Source organism: Mya arenaria, chromosome 16 (assembly GCF_026914265.1).
Source record: "Mya arenaria isolate MELC-2E11 chromosome 16, ASM2691426v1".
In the NCBI taxonomy this organism is placed as follows: Eukaryota; Metazoa; Mollusca; class Bivalvia; order Myida; family Myidae; genus Mya; species Mya arenaria.
The window spans coordinates 30133792-30157505 of record NC_069137.1 but is presented as its reverse complement, the minus strand read 5'-3'; the positions used below and the strand labels follow the sequence as shown (position 1 = coordinate 30157505).

Genomic DNA, 23714 nt, shown 5'->3' with positions numbered 1-23714 from the left:
TTGAAAAGGTGTAAAAGCAAGGGACACACCAGTTTGAAAAGGTTGATGACAGGATGAAAAACTGGTCGTGTCACGGGTTTTAAAAGTAGTAGTAGTAAAAGTAATGTCCAGAATACACGGTTAGTCACTAAGTCTTAGTCGACTATGAAGCAATGTTGTTATAACTATTAGTTGTCCAACGCTCACTTCGAAAGTATCCAAGTAAAACAGCATACAAGTTTGAAGTGTTGTATTTGATTGTGATAATAATGAAAACAGTGGTAACAATTCCTTTTCACTAGTTTAAAATGTTCATATATTTTGTAATTTTGATAGGAAATCCTAACAGAGGTGTATCCTCGACGCTTGTCAAAACCAGAATAATGTTTTATCAGTATCTTTTGGTCAGTATCTACCACGTGACTGTCACAAGGCTATTAATAAGTTAATATTACATAACTTTTTTCCATGCTGGACCGCCGCATTTAGAAATAAGACGTTTTAACAACAAAATGCGCTTAGGGCGATATGCAATTAAAAAAAATATCTAAAGCATGTACTTGTAACGTGGTGGATACGTAACGAACAAAAGAACATTGTAAAATTAATATGCAATGTACATTTGAATATTGCAAAATATATATGTATTCTTATAAAATAAAATTCAGTGACGAAAATGCTACAAGTAAATTATTGCAAATAATTGGCGTTGTAGCATATCTCCACCGTCCGGATAAGATCACGTCCTCGTGATCATAAACTGAAAACAACATGATAATAAGTGATATATGCAGTTGTAATCAAAACAAATGTTTATCATAAGTATAAAATTTAAATGTGTTAACCGAATTCGAACAAGCTAAAATCATTCGTAAAATCTGTTAGTTAAAATAATGATAAATACAGTGCATGAATTATATTATAAAATCATAGTTGTATTACTTCGAAGAAATTTACTTTAATATACACATAAATGAGGTTAGTGTTAATAGTTGTAATGATTGTTGTAGTGTCCGTATGTGTTATATGCATCAGGCGGATGGTTATTCGGACCGCAAGGATGGAATTGCTCAAAATGTTGATTTTGCGGTATCTGGTGCTCCTGTTTAAAGTTGAGGTCCCTGAGAGATGACTGTAGCCTTGAATTTTCATTTGCTAGTAATGTGTTGCACGATGTTAATGTTTTGATTTCGGCGTGAAGAGTGTCATTATCCTGAGTTATTGCCGTCATTTCTCTATTTAATTCATTAACACGAAAGAGGGCAAGTTCCTTGAATGACGAAAGGGACCTAACCTCTTCCTGCAACTGTTCAGCGTGCTCCTTCCATTCGTTGTAATGACCAAATAGTTCCGCGATTTTTTGTTCATGTGTAGTTATGTCTGTGTCTGAAAGTTGCACGTGGTTTACGTCAGTGTTTGTCTGTGAGGTGTCTGTTTGACATTCCTTGTCTTCTGATTGCATAGCAACTACTGCAATTTTCAAATCAACTGAGTTGTTTGTTTGATAATATTGAAGACAATGATTTTCTATCGAAGCAAATGGCATACTTTCAGCTGTCTTCTTCCTCAGAAATGCCGTCATGCGACGTCTGTCGCGAGCAACTTTCTTAGCCCGGAGTAACGAATAAGAAAAAGTCCTTTTTTGATGAAAAATCGTTTGATGCTGATGATGGGCTTCAAACACAATATTACTATCCCATATATGTCCGGGCAGAAAAGCTTTAGGATGGCGGCTGAAGAGACGATATCGCTGAAGATAGCCACTGTAGGGTTTTCGCTTGTGTGGATTTCCATAGCGGGGTCGGAGGTCCATCCGCTGGTGGGGGTACTCTGGGTAGATCATCTCGCTTAGCTTTGTGAAGGTAGGATATCGGGGCAGTTTAAAATATATAAACTACCCGTTGGATTCTCGACCAACTGATGACAGGATGAAAAACTGGTCGTGTCACGGGTTTTAAAAGTAGTAGTAGTAAAAGTAATGTCCGGAATACACGGTTAGTCACTAAGTCTTAGTCGACTATGAAGCAATGTTGTTATAACTATTAGTTGTCCAACGCTCACTTCGAAAGTATCCAAGTAAAACAGCATACAAGTTTGAAGTGTTGTATTTGATTGTGATAATAATGAAAACAGTGGTAACAATTCCTTTTCACTAGTTTAAAATGTTCATATATTTTGTAATTTTGATAGGAAATCCTAACAGAGGTGTATCCTCGACGCTTGTCAAAACCAGAATAATGTTTTATCAGTATCTTTTGGTCAGTATCTACCACGTGACTGTCACAAGGCTATTAATAAGTTAATATTACATAACTTTTTTCCATGCTGGACCGCCGCATTTAGAAATAAGACGTTTTAACAACAAAATGCGCTTAGGGCGATATGCATTAAAAAAAATATCTAAAGCATGTACTTGTAACGTGGTGGATACGTAACGAACAAAAGAACATTGTAAAATTATTATGCAATGTACATTTGAATATTGCAAAATATATATGTATTCTTATAAAATAAAATTCAGTGACGAAAATGCTACAAGTAAATTATTGCAAATAATTGGCGTTGTAGCAAGGTTAAAAAATAGGTGGCACCCGCGAGTGTACAGATCTTATAGCATGGTAGCATACAATATTGAACGAATGAAAGCCAGAGGGCATACAATATTGGACAGGTTTAAAGCCAATGGACACACACGATAAGACAGGTTCAAATCTTGAGAACACACACGATTATACAGGTTTAAAGCCAGAGGACACACACGAAAAGACAGTTTTGAAGCCAGAAGACACACACGAAAAGACAGTTTTAAAGCCAAAGGACACACACGAAAAGACAGTTTTAAAGCCAAAGGACACACACGAAAAGACAGTTTTGAAGCCAAAGAACACACACGAAAAGACAGTTTTAAAGCCAAAGGACACACACGAAAAGACAGTTTTGAAGCCAAAGGACACACACGAAAAGACAGTTTTGAAGCCAGAAGACACACACGAAAAGACAGTTTTAAAGCCAAAGGACACACACGAAAAGACAGTTTTAAAGCCAAAGGACACACACGAAAAGACAGTTTTGAAGCCAGAAGACACACACGAAAAGACAGTTTTAAAGCCAAAGGACACACACGAAAAGGCAGTTTTAAAGCCAAAGGACACACACGATAAGACAGATTTAAAACCTAGGGGACACAGGATTAAACGACTGGTTTAAGGACTGCTTTAACAAACACTTGAACAAGGTTTAAAGCCAGGGGACAAACAATTTTGTACAGGTTTAAAGACAGGGAACACAAACTATTGAACAAGGTTTAAAGTCAGGGGACACAAACACTTGATCAATGTTTAAAGCACGAGGACACAGACGTTTTAACAAGATTTAAAGCCAGGAGACACACAATATTGCACAGGTTTATAGCCAGGGGACACCAACACTTTAACAAGGTTTAAAGCCGGGATACACACACGATTGAAAGGTTAAAAGCAGCCAGGGTACACAGACACTTGAACAAGGTTAAAAGCCAGGCGACACTCAAGATTGTACTGGTTTATAGCAACGGGAAACAAAATCTTTAACATTTTTGTTTAAAGCCAGGGGACACATAATATTGTACAGTTTTACAGTCTGGGGACGGAAACGCTTGAACGAGTTCGAAGCCTGGAAACACACTCGATTGTACAGGTTTAAAGCCAGGGGACACAAACACAAGAACAAGGTTTAAAGCCTGGGGAAACACAAACTTGTTAAGCCACAAAGCTACTGGTTTATAGCAACGGGAAACAAAATCTTTAACATTTTTGTTTAAAGCCAGGGGACACATAATATTGTTCAGTTTTACAGTCTGGGGACGGAAACACCTGAACAATATTTAAAGACAGTGGACACACACGATTGTACAGGTTTAAACCCAGAGGACACAAACACTTGATCAAGGTTTAAAGCCAGGGGACACACAAAATGTGTACAGGCTAAATATCAGAGGATACACAAGATTGTACAGGTTAATAGCCATGGGACACAAACACTTGAGCAGGGTTTAACGCCAGGGGCTAACACGGTTGCACAGATTTAAAGCCAAGGGATACAAACGCTTGAACGAAGTGTAAAGACAGTGGACACACAAGATTGTACAGGTTTAATGTCAGGGGACACAAATACTTGAACGGGGTTTAAAGCAAGAGGACACTAAAGATTAAACAAGGTTTAAAGCCAGGGGGGCACAAGACTGTACAGGTTTCAAGACAGGAGACACAAACTATTGAACGGATTTAAAGCAAGGGGAAACAAACACAAGCTTGTACAGGTTAAAGGCAAGGTGACACACACACACTATTGAACGGGTTTAAAACCAGGGGACACATAAGATTGAACGGTTTGAAGCCAGGGTACACTTTTGAAAGAGGTTAAAGCCAAGAGGCAAGACAGGCGACGCACAAGATAAAACGTGTTTAAAGCCAAGGGACACACACGATTGAACGGGTTTAAAGGCAAGGGACAGAAAGATTGAATGGGTTTAAAACAAAGGGCCACACAAAAGTCCAACGTGTATGGCATGTATAGCTTGTAACGAATCGCGGGGTAACGTTTTATATGACTGTAGATGTAGATATATCCTGATGAAAACTATTAATTGCGAATTTAACCTTACCTTTAAGACATGGTCATATATATCGTGCATACGTGAAAAATTTGTCTAGAATACATCCAACAAAATAATAGAATTTATTTACTATGTAGTTTGCAAACATAGTACACGAAATGGCAACTCTACACGACGTGGTTGCATAGGTCTTCACCACAACACATATTGTCAGCCAAACCTGTAAACAATAGCAATATTTGGTTAAACATCATACCGAAACATTGATAAGGTTGGTAACCGCTACTCACAATCAATATGGCCTTTAATTCGTAATTCGGTAGATATAATTCGTATATAACTAACATAATTCAATAATGTAAACACTAAGCATAAGTGCTTACCCGCTGTGGATTGACGTTTCCTGCCAACAAGAATGTGTGAAGTAGCGGCTGGGCATGCCTGATAAAACAAAACACATCGATATCAATCTTGTGACGCGAACTTTTACCCTGAGAGAGGTGTTAGGTAAAAAGTGTATACTAATGGGCATCCAGGTCAGGCGTAAATGTGACAATGGGCTTTCCCGTTACGAACATATACTATAAAGTTTTCAGTTAACGAATCATAAGTTTCCAGTTAATGAAAAAATTTGCCAAAGTAATTCCCGGGGACGAATCCATGTGACAATGGGCTTCAAAGTAACGATTGCTTGTGACAATGGGCTTCAAACTAACGATTGCTTGTGACAATGGGCTTCAAAGTAACGATTGCTTGTGACAACTGGCTTCAAAGTAACGATTGCTTGTGACAATGGGCTTCAAAGTAACGATTTTTTTGTGACAATGGGCTTCAAAGTAACGATTACTTGTGACAATGGGCTTCAAAGTAACGATTGCTTGTGACAATGGGCTTCAAAGTAACGATTGCTTGTGACAATGGGCTTCAAAGTAACGATTGCTTGTGACAATGGGCTTCTATGTTACGAATGCATGTGGCTACGGGCTTCCAGGTTGCGAATACATGTGGCAATGGGCTTCAATGTTACGAATACATGTGGAAATGGGCTTCAATGCTACGAATACATGTGACAATAGGCTTCCAGGTTGCGAATACATGTGGCAATGGGTTTCAAGGTTACGAATACATGTGGCAATGGGCCTCCAGGTTGCGAATACATGTGACAATGGGCTTCCAGGTTGCGAATACATGTGGCAATGAGCTTCCAGGTTGCGAATACATGTGACAATGGGCTTCCAGGTTACGAATACATGTGACAGTGGGCTTCCAGGTTAAGAATACATGTGACAATGGGCCTCCAGGTTACGAATACATGTGACAATGGGCTTCCAGGTTACGAATACATGTGGCAATGGGCTTCCAGGTTACGGTGAAAATGGTTTTCCAGGTTATGAATACATGTGGCATAGGGCTTCTATGTTACTAATACATGAGACAATGGGCTTCCAGGTTCCGAATACATGTGGCTACGGGCACTCATGTTGCGAATACATGTGGCAATGAGCTTCCATGTTGCGAAAACATGTGACAATGGGCTTCCAGGTTGCGAATACATGTGGCAATGGGCTTCCAGGTTGCGAATACATGTGCCAATGGGCTTCCAGGTTGCGAATACATGTGGCAATGGGCTTCCAGGTTGCAAATACATGTGATATTGGGCTTCCAGGTTGCGAATACATGTGGCAATGGGCTTCCAGGTTGCGAATACATGTGATAATGGGCTTCCAGGTTGCGAATACATGTGGCAATGGACTTTCATGTTAAAAAAAATGTGACAATGGGCTGCCAGGTTACGAATACATGTGGCAATGGGCTTCCAGGTTACGAAAACATATGACAATGGGCTTCCAGGTTTCGAATACATGTGGCTATGGGCTTCCAGTTTACAAATACATGTGGCAATGGGCTTCAAGGATGCAAATACATGTGGTTTTGGGCTTCCATGTTGCGAATACATATGACAATGGATTTCCACGTTGCGATTATATGTGACATTAGACCTCGTGGTTACGGATACATGTGGCAATGGGCTTCCACGTATCGAATATATTAGGCAATGGCCTTCCACGTATCGAATACATGTGGCAATGGGCTTCCACGTATCGAATACATGTGGCAATGGGCTTCCACGTATCGAATACATGTGGTAATGGGCTTCCAGGTTGCGAATACATGTCACAATGGGCTTCCATGTTACGAATACATGTGACAATGGGCTTCCAGGTTACGAATACATGTGACAATGGGCTTCCATGTTGCGAATATATGTGGCAATGGGCTTTCAGGTTACGAATACATGTGGCGATGGGTTTCTAGGTTACGAATACATGAGGCGATGGGTTTCCAGGTTAGGAATACATTTAGCAATAGTCTTCCATGTTTGGATTACATGAGACAATGGGCCTTCATGTTACGAACACCTGGTTCAATGTGCTTCCTGATTGTGAGTACATGTAACGATAGGCTTCCATGTTACGAACACCTGGTGCAATGTGCTTCCAGATTGTGAGTACATTTAACGATAGGCTTCCATGCTGCGAACACCTGGTGCAATGTGCTTCCAGATTGTGAGTTCATTTAACGATAGGCTTCCATGTTACGAACACCTGGTGCAATTTGCTTCCAGATTGTGAGTACATATAACGATAGGCTTCCATGTTACGAACACCTGGTGCAATGTGCTTCCAGATTTTGAGTACATTTAACGATAGGCTTCCATGTTACGAACACCTGGTGCAATGTGCTTCCAGATTTTGAGTACATTTAACGATAGGCGTCCATGTTACGAATACCTGGTGCAATGTGCTTCCAGATTTTGAGTACATTTAACGATAGGTCTCCATGTTACGAATACGTGGTGCAATGTGCTTCCAGATTGTGAGTACATTTAACGATAGGCTTCCATGTTACGAATACCTGGTGCAATGTGCTTCCAGATTTTGAGTACATTTAACGATAGGCTTCCATGTTACGAATACCTGGTGCAATGTGCTTCCAGATTTTGAGTACATTTAACGATAGGCTTCCATGTTACGAACACCTGGTGCAATGTGCTTCCAGATTGTGAGTACATTTAACGATAGGCTTCCATGTTACGAACACCTGGGGCAATGTGCTTCCAGATTGTGAGTACATTTAACGATAGGCTTCCATGTTACGAATACTTGGTGCAATGTGCTTCCAGATTTTGAGTACATTTAACGATAGGCTTCCATGTTACGAATACGTGGTGCAATGTGCTTCCAGATTGTGAGTACATTTAACGATAGGCTTCCATGTTACGAATACGTGGTGCAATGTGCTTCCAGATTGTGAGTACATTTAACGATAGGCTTCCATGTTACGAATACCTGGTGCAATGTGCTTTCAGATTGTGAGTACATTTAACGATAGGCTTCCATGTTACGAATACGTTTGACAATTGGCTGGTACAATACGAATTCACGTGTCAATGGGCTTCCATGTGTTAATATGTTCCCCTCGGTTCCTCACCGTTGCAATCTTATGAACGTATTTAAATGAAGTGGTCTATTAATTCGCACTATTTTAAACCGCATATTACTATACGTCCCATTTCGTATCAAGAAACATTCATTATTTTAACATATCATGTCAAAACGTAGATCTGGCGATACCTCATTTCCATTTGCGGTAAGTATGTAGGCCTGAGGGCTCCTGCCTAAAAATGAATAAAACAAAACACAAAAAAATATTTATGGCAATGTTTTAAGGTTGTTTTAAAGTTTTGTTCCCCGCATAAACTGTATGTGTTTCCGATGCAGTACAAGAAAGCCTAATGTACATACACGTTCATGTGCTCACGTTAGTGTGGAGGCACGTACATACACGTTCATGTGCTCACGTTAGTGTGGAGGCACGTACACACACGCTCATGTACTCACGTTAGTGTGGAGGCACGTACATATACGTCCATGTACTCACGTTAGTAGTGTGGAGGCACGTACACACACGTCCATGTACTCACGTTAGTGTGGAGGCACGTGCACACACGTCCATGTACTCACGTTAGTGTTGAGGCACGTGCACACACGTCCATGTACTCACGTAAGTGTGGAGGCACGTACATAAACGTCCATGTACTCACGTTAGTAGTGTGGAGGCACGTACACACACGTCCATGTACTCACGTTAGTGTGGAGGCACGTGCACACACGTCCATGTACTCACGTTAGTGTTGTGGAGGCACGTACACACACGTTCATGTACTCACGTAAGTGTGGAGGCACGTACATTAACGTCCATGTACTCATGTTAGTAGTGTGGAGGCACGTACACACACGTCCATGTACTCACGTTAGTGTGGAGGCACGTGCACACACGTTCATGTACTCACGTTAGTTGTGTGGAGGCACGTACACACACGTTCATGTGCTCACGTTAGTGTGGAGGCACGTATATAAACGTTCATGTTCTCATGTTAGTAGTGTGGAGACACGTGCACACACGTCCATGTACTCACGTTAGAAGTGTGGAGGAACGTGTCATGTGCTCACGTTAGAAGTGTGGAGGCACGTACACACACGTTCATGTGCTCACGTTAGTGTGGAGGCACGTATATAAACGTTCATGTACTCATGTTAGTAGTGTGGAGACACGTGCACACACGTTCATGTGCTCACGTTAGTAGTGTGGAGGCACGTGCACACACGTCCATGTACTCACGTTAGTAGTGTGGAGGCACGTACATACACGTTCATGTACTCACGTTAGTAGTGTGGAGGCACGTACATAAACGTCCATGTACTCACGTTAGTAGTGTGGAGACATGTGCACACACGTTCATGTGCTCACGTTAGTAGTGTGGAGGCACGTGCACACACGTCCATGTACTCACGTTAGTAGTGTGGAGGCACGTACATTCACGTCCATGTACTCACGTTAGTAGTGTGGAGGCACGTACATAAACGTTCATGTACTCATGTTAGTAGTGTGGAGACACGTGCACACACGTTCATGTGCTCACGTTATTAGTGTGGAGGCACGTGCAGACACGTCCATGTACTCACGTTAGTAGTGTGGAGGCACGTACATTCACGTCCATGTACTCACGTTAGTAGTGTGGAGGCACGTACATAAACGTCCATGTACTCATGTTAGTAGTGTGGAGACATGTGCACACACGTCCATGTACTCATGTTAGTAGTGTGGAGACACGTGCACACACGTCCATGTACTCACGTTAGTAGTGTGGAGGCACGTACACACACGTCCATGTACTCACGTTAGAAGTGTGGAGGCACGTGCACACACGTCCATGTACTCACGTTAGTAGTGTGGAGGTACGTACACACACGTCCATGTACTCACGTTAGAAGTGTGGAGGCACGTGCATACACGTCCATGTACTCACGTTAGTAGTGTGGAGGCACGTACATTCACGTCCATGTACTCACGTTAGTGTGGAGGCATGTACATACACGTCCATGTACTCACGTTAAAAGTTAAACGTGTTTATTTGATTAAACGCCTATTTTTATACATAATATTCAATGGCGTTGTACAATACATGCATACTCTATATATCCAATATAATATTTGAAGCAATTAAACAATAAGATATTAAAACTTGCAACATTCATTAGATTAAAGTTGACTAAAGTAGTAATATATGTACATCAAGTAAATACATAATTGGTCAAAACAACCGATAAAAAATGAAAAAGAAATCTAAGACGTTAAAAAATCAAATACAATATCAGACATTTCTTATCGGAGTCGGTTTTAAAACAAGTCATAAAACTGTGTAAAATAGTGAGTTTTGAGTTTTTCTTGAACACATCTATAGACACTGACTGCTTAATATACAATGGCAGATTATTCCATAGTTTTGGTCCGATTGTGCAAAAACTTCTATCGTTAAACCTTGTTCTCTTGTTATATGGTACATCATACTTGATACCAGGGTGACTAGCTGATCTTAATCCTTGTCTACGACTTACACTCTCGGACAATAACTCAGTCAAATAAGCAGGAGCCCTACCAGTGCCACAGTTGAACATAACTGTCAATATCTTGAAATTGATTCTAGCCTTTATTGGCAGCCAGTGCAGATCAAAGAGAGCTTGCTTGGCCCCGTCATAATTGCCTCGGTTAAAAACTAATTTTGTGCACATATTTTGGATGCGCTGCATTTTGGTTAACTCTATCTCAGAAATACCATACAATATAAGGTTACAGTAGTCCAAATGAGAGATAACAAGTGAAAGTAAAAGAATTTCTGTTGCAGCTCGGGTTAAATATTTTCGCATACACTTCACCCTGAAAAAGTTCAGCATTGCAGTGCGGCATTTACGCTTTACGTGTTCCTTAAAGGATAAGGTTTCGTCAAGAAAGGCACCTAAGTATCTAAATGCAGCTTTCTCGGTGTACAGCATCACCAGCAATATCTATATTTGTAGTGACACATTTATTTAGTTGAGCCTTACTGCCAAACATAATGAATTCTGCTTTGGAAGCGTTCATTTTTAGTTTGTTTGCGTTCATCCACTTGTTGATCGTAACTGCACATGTTTCTAGTTCGTGAATATTTTGCTGTTCATGTATTTGAGACGCCGGACTAAAGCATTTGTGGGCGATATGATCATCAGCGAACCCGTACACCAACATCGACGGAGGAATAACATCAAACAAAGTACCAGCATAGGTAAGATATAGCCAGGGACCCAAACAGCTTCCTTGGGGAACGCTACATTCTAATGGACGGGGTGATGATAGAGACGTATTAACACTGACTCTACAATTCCGTGGTCTTAGATACGACTCTAGCCAATTTAACGCAGTACCACACATTCCATACTGATTATGAAGTACGTCTATCAAAATGTTATGATCAACGTTAGTGTGGAGGCACGTACACACGGAGGCATGTACATACACGTTCATGTGCTCACGTTAGTGTGGAGGCACGTACATACACGTCCATGTACTCACGTCAGTGTGGAGGCACGTACATACACGTCCATGTACTCACGTTAGTGTGGAGGCACGTACATACACGTCCATATACTCACGTTAGTGTGGAGGCACTGCGTTGTCCAGAGAATCTCGCTATCTGTACCGACTGTCGTCTTCCGAAGTTCGCAAACCTAAAAAAGTCAAACACACATAGTCGATCAGCTGAGAGTGTTTTTGTCAATTAAAATTAATTTCAACTAAAACAAATGAAAGGCTCATTACATTGTATGTGATAATGAAACAATTATCAAGTTCAGGTTTGGTAAAGATGGTGATTAATCGGTCTGCGGAAGTGATGCCAAAACAATTGTGTTCTTCAAGTTCAATATCACTTAAAGGTAAATGCAAAACTATAACCCAACAATGTCGGCGTCATGGGTTTCACGTCCAGTTCATTTGTCTCTTACTTTTAAACTGGATGCACGCATGAGGTATGTCTTTGCTATTTCATTAATTGGCGATGAAAGGTTAAAACGCAAATGTTCTGATTTTTTTTAAAGATGTATGCGGTGTTTAATTTTCTAAGGTGTACACATTTTTCTCAGGAGGCTACCGTTCTGTTGTAGACTTTGCTCTAATCCAATCAGATGTGTGCCCGAGAATGATCGAAGTATTAACCAATTAACCTCTGGCCGATACATTGTGCACAACCCACCTCCTACTGTTGCTGTTCCAGTCCGTTTGCTCGAAATTCAAGTGTACTTGATAAAATTGGTAGCTGAGTCAAGTGTGACGCAGATAGTCAGACGGACATTGTGAATGTGTTTGGCTATATCTACTTACTTCATCCCTACTGGGACAAGTTAGTGTGACGCAGATAGTAAGACGGACATTGTGAATGTGTTTGGCTATATCTACTTACTTCATCCCTACTGGGACAAGTTAGTGTGACGCAGATAGTCAGACGGACATTGAGAATTTGTTTGGCTATACCTACTTAATTCATCCCTACTGGGACAAGTTAGTGTGACGAAGATAGTCAGACGGACATTGAGAATGTGTTTGGCTATACCTACTTACTTCATCCCTACTGGGACAAGTTAGTGTGACGCAGATAGTAAGACGGACATTGAGAATGTGTTTGGCTATACCTACTTACTTCATCCCTACTGGAACAAGTTAGTGTGACGCAGATAATCAGACGGACATTGAGAATTTGTGTGGCTATACCTACTTACTTCATCCCTACTGGGACAAGTTAGTGTGACGCAGATAATCAGACGGACATTGAGAATTTGTTTGGCTATACCTACTTACTTCATCCCTACTGGGACAAGTTAGGGTGACGCAGATAGTCAGACGGACATTGAGAATGTGTTTGGCTATATCTACTTACTTCGTCCCTACTGGAACAAGTTAGTGTGACGCAGATAATCAGACGGACATTGTGAATGTGTTTGGCTATATCTACTTACTTCATCCCTACTGGGACAAGTTAGTGTGACGCAGATAGTCAGACGGACATTGAGAATGTGTTTGGCTAAATCTACTTACTTCATCCCTACTGGGACAAGTTAGTGTGACGCAGATAATCAGACGGACATTGAGAATTTGTGTGGCTATACCTACTTACTTCATCCCTACTGGAACAAGTTAGTGTGACGCAGATAGTCAGACGGACATTGAGAATTTGTGTGGCTATACCTACTTACTTCATCCCTACTGGGACAAGTTAGTGTGACGCAGAAAGTCAGACGGACATTGAGAATGTGTTTGGCTATATCTACTTACTTCATCCCTACTGGGACAAGTTAGTGTGACGCAGATAGTAAGACGGACATTGTGAATGTGTTTGGCTATATCTACTTACTTCATCCCTACTGGGACAAGTTAGTGTGACGCAGATAGTCAGACGGACATTGAGAATGTGTTTGGCTATATCTACTTACTTCATCCCTACTGGGACAAGTTAGTGTGACGCAGATAGTCAGACGGACATTGAGAATGTGTTTGGCTATATCTACTTACTTCATCCCTACTGGAACAAGTTAGGGTGACGCAGATAGTCAGACGGACATTGAGAATGTGTTTGGCTATATCTACTTACTTCATCCCTACTGGGACAAGTTAGTGTGACGCAGATAGTCAGACGGACATTGAGAATTTGTGTGGCTATACCTACTTACTTCATCCCTACTGGGACAAGTTAGTGTGACGCAGATAGTCAGACGGACATTGAGAATGTGTTTGGCTATATCTACTTACTTCATCCCTACTGGGACAAGTTAGTGTGACGCAGATAGTAAGACGGACATTGTGAATGTGTTTGGCTATATCTACTTACTTCATCCCTACTGGGACAAGTTAGTGTGACGCAGATAGTCAGACGGACATTGAGAATGTGTTTGGCTATATCTACTTACTTCATCCCTACTGGGACAAGTTAGTGTGACGCAGATAGTCAGACGGACATTGAGAATGTGTTTGGCTATATCTACTTACTTCATCCCTACTGGAACAAGTTAGGGTGACGCAGATAGTCAGACGGACATTGTGAATGTGTTTGGCTATACCTACTTACTTCATCCCTACTGGGACAAGTTAGTGTGACGCAGATAGTCAGACGGACATTGAGAATGTGTTTGGCTATATCTACTTACTTCATCCCTACTGGGACAAGTTAGTGTGACGCAGATAGTCAGACGGACATTGAGAATGTGTTTGGCTATATCTACTTACTTCATCCCTACTGGGACAAGTTAGTGTGACGCAGATAGTCAGACGGACATTGAGAATTTGTTTGGCTATATCTACTTACTTCATCCCTACTGGGACAAGTTAGTGTGACGCAGATAGTCAGACGGACATTGAGAATTTGTTTGGCTATATCTACTTACTTCATCCCTACTGGGACAAGTTAGTGTGACGCAGATAGTCAGACGGACATTGAGAATGTGTTTGGCTATATCTACTTACTTCATCCCTACTGGGACAAGTTAGTGTGACGCAGATAGTCAGACGGACATTGAGAATGTGTTTGGCTATATCTACTTACTTCATCCCTACTGGGACAAGTTAGTGTGACGCAGATAGTCAGACGGACATTGAGAATGTGTTTGGCTATATCTACTTACTTCATCCCTACTGGGACAAGTTAGTGTGACGCAGATTGTCAGACGGACAGTGAGAATGTTTTGCCTATATGAACTTAATGCATCCCAACTGGGACAAGTTAGTGTGACGCAGATTGTCAGACGGACAGTGAGAATGTTTTGCCTATGTCAACTTACTTCATCTCTACTGGGACAAGTTAGTGTGACGAAGATAGTCAGTCGGGCAGTGCGAATGTTTCTGGCTATATCTACAGTCGAACCTCGCTATGTCGACTTTCCGGTTATGTCGACTTTTTTTTCCGGTCCCGAATTTATTCCTTCTTATTCTATATAAAATAAATCTGTTTGTGTCGATTTTTTTCCTCCCACCTCAGATAAGTAGATCCATTAATTTAACCTTGCTAGAAATTCTTATCTTGCCCACGGGCGAAGATAAAATGCCCGTATGGAACTTCTTTTAATGGTCACCACATTGTAATTTCCTCCCTTGTTGAAAACTGTCGTCTGTAGAGCATCATGGAAACCTTGTCTGGTGGCAATATTTAGAACGCGAGTTAATTATTTCTCGCTTCAAATGTCACTAGAAAACAGTTTGCACGCACCTTTCAAGAAATAATGCTTCACTCTTCTTAGAACTATTTAAAGACCGATCAGACCATTTACATGCTCTGAATCACTGCGAGAATATCCATGACAACCACGAATTATTACATATCCGTACGCAATTATTTTCACTAAGCAAAAAAGAGTTCCGGCAAAAAAATACATTTTTACTTAATTTTCTTTAACTGAGGTGGGAGAAAAAGCATCTACCATAGCCGCTCGTGTAAGAAAGGATCATCCCGACCCTCGCGCAGGGTGTTTTGCGGAAACTCGGTAAGCCTCGTTTCCGCAAAACACCCTACGCTCGGTTCGGAATAAACCTATCTTACACTCTCGGCCATGGAAGATACTTATAATCTCGACTTTTTCGCTATGTCGACCTCGTTTTTAAGTCCCAGTGGTCGAATTATACACATTTCCTATGTTCTTTATGTCGAACAGTAAATCGAGACGTAGGTGTGAAAATATTCATGACGGTTTGCGGCATGTCGCATAATACCGTGCGTGTCAATATAATAAACTGTCATAATTGGGGATACAAAAATGTAATTGGTAAATGCGAATAATTAAAGTTGTTTGTATTTAATTAAAGAGACATTTATTGATTAGATATCAATCCCGAATGGGAACAGAAAGAATAACTTCAAAATGCCAAATGTTAGTTCCACTGCTCTGGTCGACCAATTCAGAGAAGGACCAGGTATAAAATCTTACAATATACAAATGTATGCAATTGTGGTTTTATATGTGTTTTGTGTGATCCATAAACGTAAAAGAAATAAAATTGACACAAATAATTCTTCTTTTGTTTCACTTTATTTTTCAATAATAAGTTTGCTGTTTTCACGACGAAAATATTTAACAATACCGTTCAATTGTGGATGTAAACATCGTACAATCCAACTCAAACCTGTTGGAGTTGGTGATATTTTTTGTAATTCGGATGAGTCGACTTTTCGTTATGTCGACTTTTTTCACTAGGACCCGAAAAAGTCGACATAACGAGGTTCGACTGTACTTACTTCATCTCTACTGGGACGCAGATAGACAGACGGACAATGCAAATGTTTTTGACTATATATACTTACCTCATCCCTACTACAGATACGTATTTTGTCGCAGTCGTCGGTTCTACGTTGTTGGGCGCAGTCGAAGCACACAGGACCACGAGTGTTAGCGGAAAACACCGGAAACTCTGAAAATTATAGATTGAAAAAAAGATGTGCTACTACTTTACGGTAAGGAACATAAAACTTAATATGCATTGATTGAATTAAAACACAAATATTATCGGATATGTTCGGATCGCGAACCAGCGCATACTAATATACATGTATATTAAAAATTGTTTATCCTTTTTAAACATGTGCCAGAAGGCTCCGAAAAAAACACGTTAGAATGCGTTAATTTATGATGTTAAATGTATTGTTGTCATTAGTGTTTCAATTTTATGTGATTGTTAGTGATTATTTTTGACCGCGTTAAATTAGTAAACTGTTTCCGGTTACGGTTGGGTCGTTTTATTTACAGAATGGGTCAGAAATATTCCATATTAATAATTTTCATAAGGTTTTCATAAATGAAATGAAGTATTTTTTAACAATTCTTGAATAAAATATTGAACTTTTGGTGTAAATATAAGGAATGAATTGCGTGAGCAGTTTCATTATCGGGGAAATGAACGCAGTAGGGCTGGTCAAAGTCCGCGCGGAGTCCTGCGGACTCCACACACTTAAATCAGCCCAACTGCGTTCATACTGCGATAATTACATTAATCCCGCGATCCATTTCTTAAATATATAACATAAAACGAACATAACATTCAAACAAAATAGAAATACGCGTACCTAAAGCAAGGTCTTTCACCAATAGTTTAATCTTAATCTAATTTCTTTGGTATATTAATGTTATAGACGGAACTGTTCTTTAAATAACAGACCCTACCCTTAGATAGCAGGTTCAACAGAACTTACAATCACAGACCATACCCTTCTGGAGCATGTTAAACAGTCCTTACAATCACAGATCATTTCCTTATAAAGCAGGTTTAACAGTACTTACAAATACAGACCATACCCTTAAGGAGAAGGTTTAACAGTTCTTACAATCACAGACCATACCTTTATGGAGCAGGTTTAACAGTACTTACAATCACAGAAAATACCCTCATGGAGCAGGTTTAACAATTCTTACAATCACAGACCATACCCTACAGGGCAGGTTAATTAGTTGTTACAATCACAGACCATACCCTTATGGAGCAGGTTTAACAGTTCTTACAATCACAGATCATACCCTTACAGAGCAGGTTTAACAGTTCTTACTCTCACAGACCATACCCTTATGGAGCAGGTTTAAAAGTACTAACAATCACAGACCATACCCTTATGGAGCAGGTTTAACAGTTTTTACAATCACAGACCATACCCTTACATAGCAGGTTTAACAGTTCTTACAATCACAGACCATACCCTTATGGAGCAGGTTTAACAGTTTTTAAAATCACAGACCATACCCTTACATAGCAGGTTTAACAGTTCTTACAATCACAGACCATACCCTTATGGAGCAGGTTTAACAGTTTTTAAAATCACAGACCATACCCTTACATAGCAGGTTTAACAGTTTTTACTCTCACAGACCATACCCTTATGGAGCAGGTTTAACAGTTTTTAAAATCACAGATCATACCCTTACAGAGCAGGTTTAACAGTTCTTACTCTCACAGACCATACCCTTATGGAGCAGGTTTAAAAGTACTAACAATCACAGACCATACCCTTACTAAGCAGGTTTATTAGTTCTTGCAATTACATACCATCCCCGAAGGGAGCAGGTTTAACAGTTCTTACAATCGCAGACCATACCCTTTTGGAGAAGATTTAACATGGAGCAGGTTTAACAGTTCTTACTATCACAGACCATACCCTTATGGAGCAGGTTTAACAGTTCTTACTATCACAGACCATACCCTTATGGAGCAGGTTTAACATTTCATAGACCATACCCTTATAGAGCAGGTTTAACAGTTCTTACAATCACAGACCATACCCTTATGGAACCATAAACGTATAGAACTCTGAATATTTACTTTTTCAAAACTTACGGTCATATCCGCAGCCGCCACTATTACACAAGGAGCCGTTACAACACACGGAACAAACGATGGGAACACCCGAGTCTTCACTGTAGGACTCGGTTGAAGCCTTGGAATTTCCCGAGTTGTCCTCGGCGACACTCTCAGAACTTGACTTCCTACTTCGCGATACAGGCGTTTCGCATTGCTGGGATTAAATTCAATTACAGACTGTTCACACGAAAAACACAATGGCAATCGTGTAATCAAAGCGCTAAAAGCGTTGAAAGGAGTTCGGCCAACTACGTTTTGCAAGTCATGTAATTAAACAACGAGTTATCATGTAAATACAGTTCATGCATTCTAATGAATTCCTTCGCAAATAGGTTTTGATTTTATGCTGCTACTCGATTAAATCAAATTATTTGAATATCAGTCATTTGAATTACACGGTATTGCTCTCAACCTATGCCACGCATGGACAAAACGAACATATTTATATCAGTGGTTTCCAAAATTTAATATGCATACTATTATGAAACATGCTCAAGGCTTTGTGCTGAAATAACTGAGTCAAACTAAGAAATCTTCAAACTCTTGCTGTTCTATTCATCAATACGTGGCTATGCTCATAAATCGTAGCAGACCGCAAGCGAGTTAACGCTTTAAACGCTTTAAATTTAATTGTTAAAGCGTTCAACATGCATTTAGTAATGGCTAAATGTTGTTTGTATGTACACAAATAAATGTTTTGATGAGGCACTGCTGCATAACCATTTATTCTGTGTAAGTACATACTAACAATCTAAATAAAGAAATGTCGAGTTAGCGCCGAATTATCACATATAGACAACATATATATGAATGAACAACAATCAACAAAAAACTGATTATCGAAAAAGATAAAAAAATAAATATTTTATTCAAAATATTTTGGTCTTACGCCAAATGAGCATTTAATTGTATCTTCAATAAGTTTCATGTTTTTTCCGGGATTGATCGAGTTTAACGGGTTATTTCCTTGGAATAAAACTGCCCGGATCCGTTCACACAGATTTTGTTTTAACCGATTGAACCTAGATCCCCAGCCGCGGCCAAAATGTAAACACAGATATATACATGTTTGTTTTCAGAATGTGTTCATTTTGAATTTATTTGCGTGTTCAGTTTTCAATATTGCGTTTCGTAACTCGTCAATATTAAAATAATTGCGTTTTTTTCTAATATTACAAATGTATTTTAATTGCTATCTTCGCAAAATACGCAGCATATTCGCACTATATTTTCCTAACTATAATGAATACTCATTACACCGCTCTTTTTAGCAAGCTGATGCAAAACGCAGTTCCGTTACTGTAAGAGCAGATTGGTAATGTGAATAAGGTCGATGAACCACCGCAGTTCTAACAGCGCTGGGGTTGATACGCCCGTGCGCGCATCGCTATTTAAATGTATCGATTTGCCGAGGGTAACTTCCATTTAACGGTTATAAAAGCCTGTATGCCTAGCGACATACAAACATAAAATAACGTACCAATGCATCTCTACAACCCATGCTGTAGCGAAGTGTTCCCATGGATGTAACGAATGTATCAACGTAGCAACTCTGAAACAGTTACATATCAACTTTACAACAAATCATGCCTTGACTGCTACAAAGAAATGCTAGGACCTGATTCGCTTTAGCGTACAAAATACCCTAATTGCCCGATTTAGGATGGCTAGCTGGCAGCAAACTGTATTAGCACATCCCTGGTCCGCTTGCTCTCGTAGAACCCGACATGGGCTGAGTCACGTGATCGGCGTACATCTACCCATAAGTAAGTATGGTTAGATGAAGTTACCTCAATGTACGTACTATTGATATCGAGTTTATCCTTTTGAATTTAATGTTGGACTACTTATTAGAATGAAGAAAACAATTATTGCCTCGTGTATGCCGCATTTGGTCACGTGGTCGCAAGTATGGGGAGAAACTGCATCCGTGCATGCCAGACAAAACTTGTACTCTGAAACGGAACAAGTTGAACTTATGGGATACGATATTTAGATTGTTTATTTGAATCGCCGATCAAAAACGTTTTTATAAAAAAGTCGATTAACTATTTAGTTTACTTGCTTGCCTGTCATGTTATTGGGTGATGTTGTTGACTGAACGATCACTGTGGACGTGCTTGAAACAGCTGATGACGTCATGGTTTGAAGCGGAGCTCCCGTTGTAGTTGCTGTTCATATAAAAGATAGCTGTAATACCATTAAATGATTAAAAAAATATGTGGTAAACTCACTACTGTAGCATTACTGTAAAGTATCACACATCATTTTAATGTCATCCAAGTGCCAAGCACAAAAAAATATTCCTGATACCTTTTTTTAACCTGTTTGTTTTTGGTGTCTGTTTTTTTTTATCTTTTCGAATAAGTATGGCAATTCAGGTGTTCTAAGTATAAACCGTTCGGTAAACTTGTCTGACTCTGTGGAAGACGTTGTGGACGCGGACGAAAACAGGTGATACCAATCCTTGCATTGTAGCAAAGTGAGTTCACCCATTATATATATAACACTATATATATATATATGTCCCTTAATATATATGACAAGCGGGTGAAAGACCAGCACTACAAACTCATTGCTTCTGTGAATGAACCAACAAAATCAGCAACGGCCCTCACCGACTTTCTTCTCACACTGGTCCCCGGCATATCCGTAGTCACACATGCAGGTGAAGTACGGGTCGACCATGGACGGAACACACGCACCGTGATGGCTGCACGACTGGAGACGGCACGCGTGCTCTGAAAGTTATAATGACATAATCGCTGTTTACTCAATTGATACAACATCTGTCAGTGGTTGTTGGAAGGTTTGCGAGTATTCAGCTAAAGAGCTTTGAAGACATTCGACGATTGGACGATTTTATATGACAATCGGTAATGATCTGCCCCTTAATTCGAATAGGAACAATTTGCTTTCGCTGGCTTACTCTGTGGAATGGTTAGTTGAGTTCTAGATATACACATGTATCGACAACTCTATAAAATAAAGTCTAAACAATTTAACCCTATACAACGTGTTGCTGACAGTATCTGAAACTTTGTGGGCTTATATTCTCGGCGCGTGTACAATGTCTCTTTCAAGTAGTGGATGCCATCAGGTTATAGATTGTCATAGTTTAGAATCTCACAATTAAATGTTTTCTAGCTTACAATTGTACCTCAACATGTTAAAACTTACTGTTACAGTTGTGCATGTGAGTGGTGTTGTTGAAGGTGTTCCCGAAATATCCCGCGTCACACTCACAGTAGTAGAACGGGTAGTGAGTCCATGGTACGCAGCGTCCGTTTTGACCGCATTGATGGTAGTTGAGGCACGCATAATCTGGTGGTAAAGCGTTTGTTATATATATATATGGAAATATGGTGTTTAAGGTTTCATCTATATATCGTAACATTTTGTCAATTTACAAAAATACACCCCGGTGAATGAATACTCTTATCTTGGGCTCGATAGATTAAAGTCAAATCATATGCGATCAGATATGTGAAGATGTCATTTGAAGAAAATATATATATATTATATATAAAGAATCGTATGAACACATTTGATGAAGGTGAGGCAAAAGGATGACATAAAAAGGCAGTATAAGGTGCACTGGATTGTTTTTGTTTTGTATAATTTACTCTTTTCATTATGTACGTGAAGATAGCAGCCTAGAGGCCGAGCGGCATAGCGGCGTGAAGTAAGCGGCCAAGCGGCCTAGCGGCGTGAAGTAAGCGGCCAAGCGGTGTGAAGTTGGCGGCCTAGCGGCGTGTAATTAGGGGCGTAGCGGCGTGAAGTTGGCGGCCTAGCGGCCTATTTTTTCTCTATTTCAAAGCAATAGTTCATGCGGTTTCTTTGAAAACAATGATAAGTCAATGTTTTATTCATTCATTTAAAGGACTGTACACCAGATTGGCACCATTTTTTGTAACAAGCTCAGGACAATTATTTCATAGAATGGTTTACTCTTTGATATCATAGTTGTAACTCCACTGTGCTACGAAGGCTTACCCTAAACGGTTGGAATATTTAAGCTATATACCTAACTTGGTAATATCACGTAATAACATCGACTAGCCAATCACGCATAAGGAATGAATTCTACTAGATAGACATACCTAGTAATCTTTTTTAATGGAAAAATCGAAAAAAAAAATGCGAAAAAATAAATAAATTGTAAACTATGTGGTACTTCAGTTAGTAAGTTTCATTGCATTGTACACATCGACACCAAGTTTATGTCAGTTTTCGACAAATTTCTTGGCGGCATAAATTGTTTTCTATTTCAAAGCATTTTTATATGCTTTCCTTCTGAAACAATGATAGATTGACTGTTTTAATGCACAAATTATCAATTTGAAGCGATTATCACATTTTTCCAAAAAGTCGATCAAGCCGTTCAGCGGCCAAGCGACGTAAAGTTAGCGGCCTGGAGGTCTAGAGGCCTAAAATTGTTTCCTATTTTAAAGCATGTATACATGCTTTTTCACAGGAGTACATATGGTGGGTATTGTAAGACGCTACTCACATTCGCAAGAGTACATGTGGGGGTATTGTAAGACGCTACTCACATTCACAGGAGTACATGTGGTGGGTATTGTAAGACGCTACTAACATTCGCAGGAATACATGTGGGGGTATTGTAAGATGCTACTCACATTCACAGGAGTACATGTGGGGATATTGTAAGACGCTACTCACATTCACAGGGGTACATGTGGGGATATTGTAAGACGCTACTCACATTCACAGGAGTACATGTTGGGGTATTGTAAGACGCTACTCACATTCGCAGGAGTACATGTGGGGGTATTGTAAGACGCTACTCACATTCACAGGAGTACATGTGGGGGTATTTTAAGACGCTATTTACATTCACAGGAGTACATGTTGGGGTATTGTAAGACGCCACTCACATTCACAGGGGTACATGTGGGGGTATTGAAAGACGCCACTCACATTCACAGGGGTACATGTGGGGGTATTGTAACACGCTACTCACATTCGCAAGAGTACATGTGGAGGTACTGCAAGACGCTACTCACATTCGCAGGAGTACATGTGGGGGTATTGTAAGACGTTACTCACATTCACAGGAGAACATGTGGAGGTATTGCAAGACGCTACACACATTCGCAGGAGTACATGTGGGGGTATTGTAAGACGCTACTCACATTCGCAGGAGTACATGTGGGGGTATTGTAAGACGCTACTCACATTCACAGGAGTACATGTGGGGATATTGTAAGACGCTACTCACATTCACAGGAGTACATGTTGGGGTATTGTAAGACGCCACTCACATTCACAGGGGTACATGTGGGGGTATTGTAAGACGCCACTCACATTCACAGGGGTACATGTGGGGGTATTGTAACACGCTACTCACATTCGC

At 40.1% G+C, this 23714-nt stretch overlaps 1 protein-coding gene across 1 annotated transcript; it reads right to left on the bottom strand.

The window, feature by feature from the left end:
• Window positions 1-4679: 4679 nt before the first annotated feature.
• On the bottom strand, window positions 4680-23079 carry LOC128221551 (E-selectin-like). Its single transcript, XM_052930157.1, has 11 exons — window positions 23064-23079; window positions 21515-21658; window positions 20953-21075; window positions 20404-20505; window positions 20210-20289; window positions 19815-19886; window positions 18311-18488; window positions 16293-16399; window positions 11605-11679; window positions 4957-5014; window positions 4680-4793 (listed from the first exon to the last, which is right to left on the bottom strand). The coding sequence occupies exons 1-11, from the start codon at window positions 23077-23079 to the stop codon at window positions 4741-4743; spliced, it is 1008 nt and encodes a 335-aa protein (XP_052786117.1). The 3' UTR covers window positions 4680-4740.
• Window positions 23080-23714: the final 635 nt, after the last annotated feature.

What these genes read in the sequence shown, in the direction of transcription:
- LOC128221551 (XM_052930157.1), bottom strand. An exon ending in TCACATGCACAACTGTAACA is followed by an intron (nt 21,076 to 21,514) that starts GTAAGTTTTAAC and finishes TATAACTTTCAG; the next exon opens with AGCACGCGTGCCGTCTCCAG. An exon ending in CCAAATGCGGCATACACGAG is followed by an intron (nt 19,887 to 20,209) that starts GCAATAATTGTT and finishes TAACTGTTTCAG; the next exon opens with AGTTGCTACGTTGATACATT.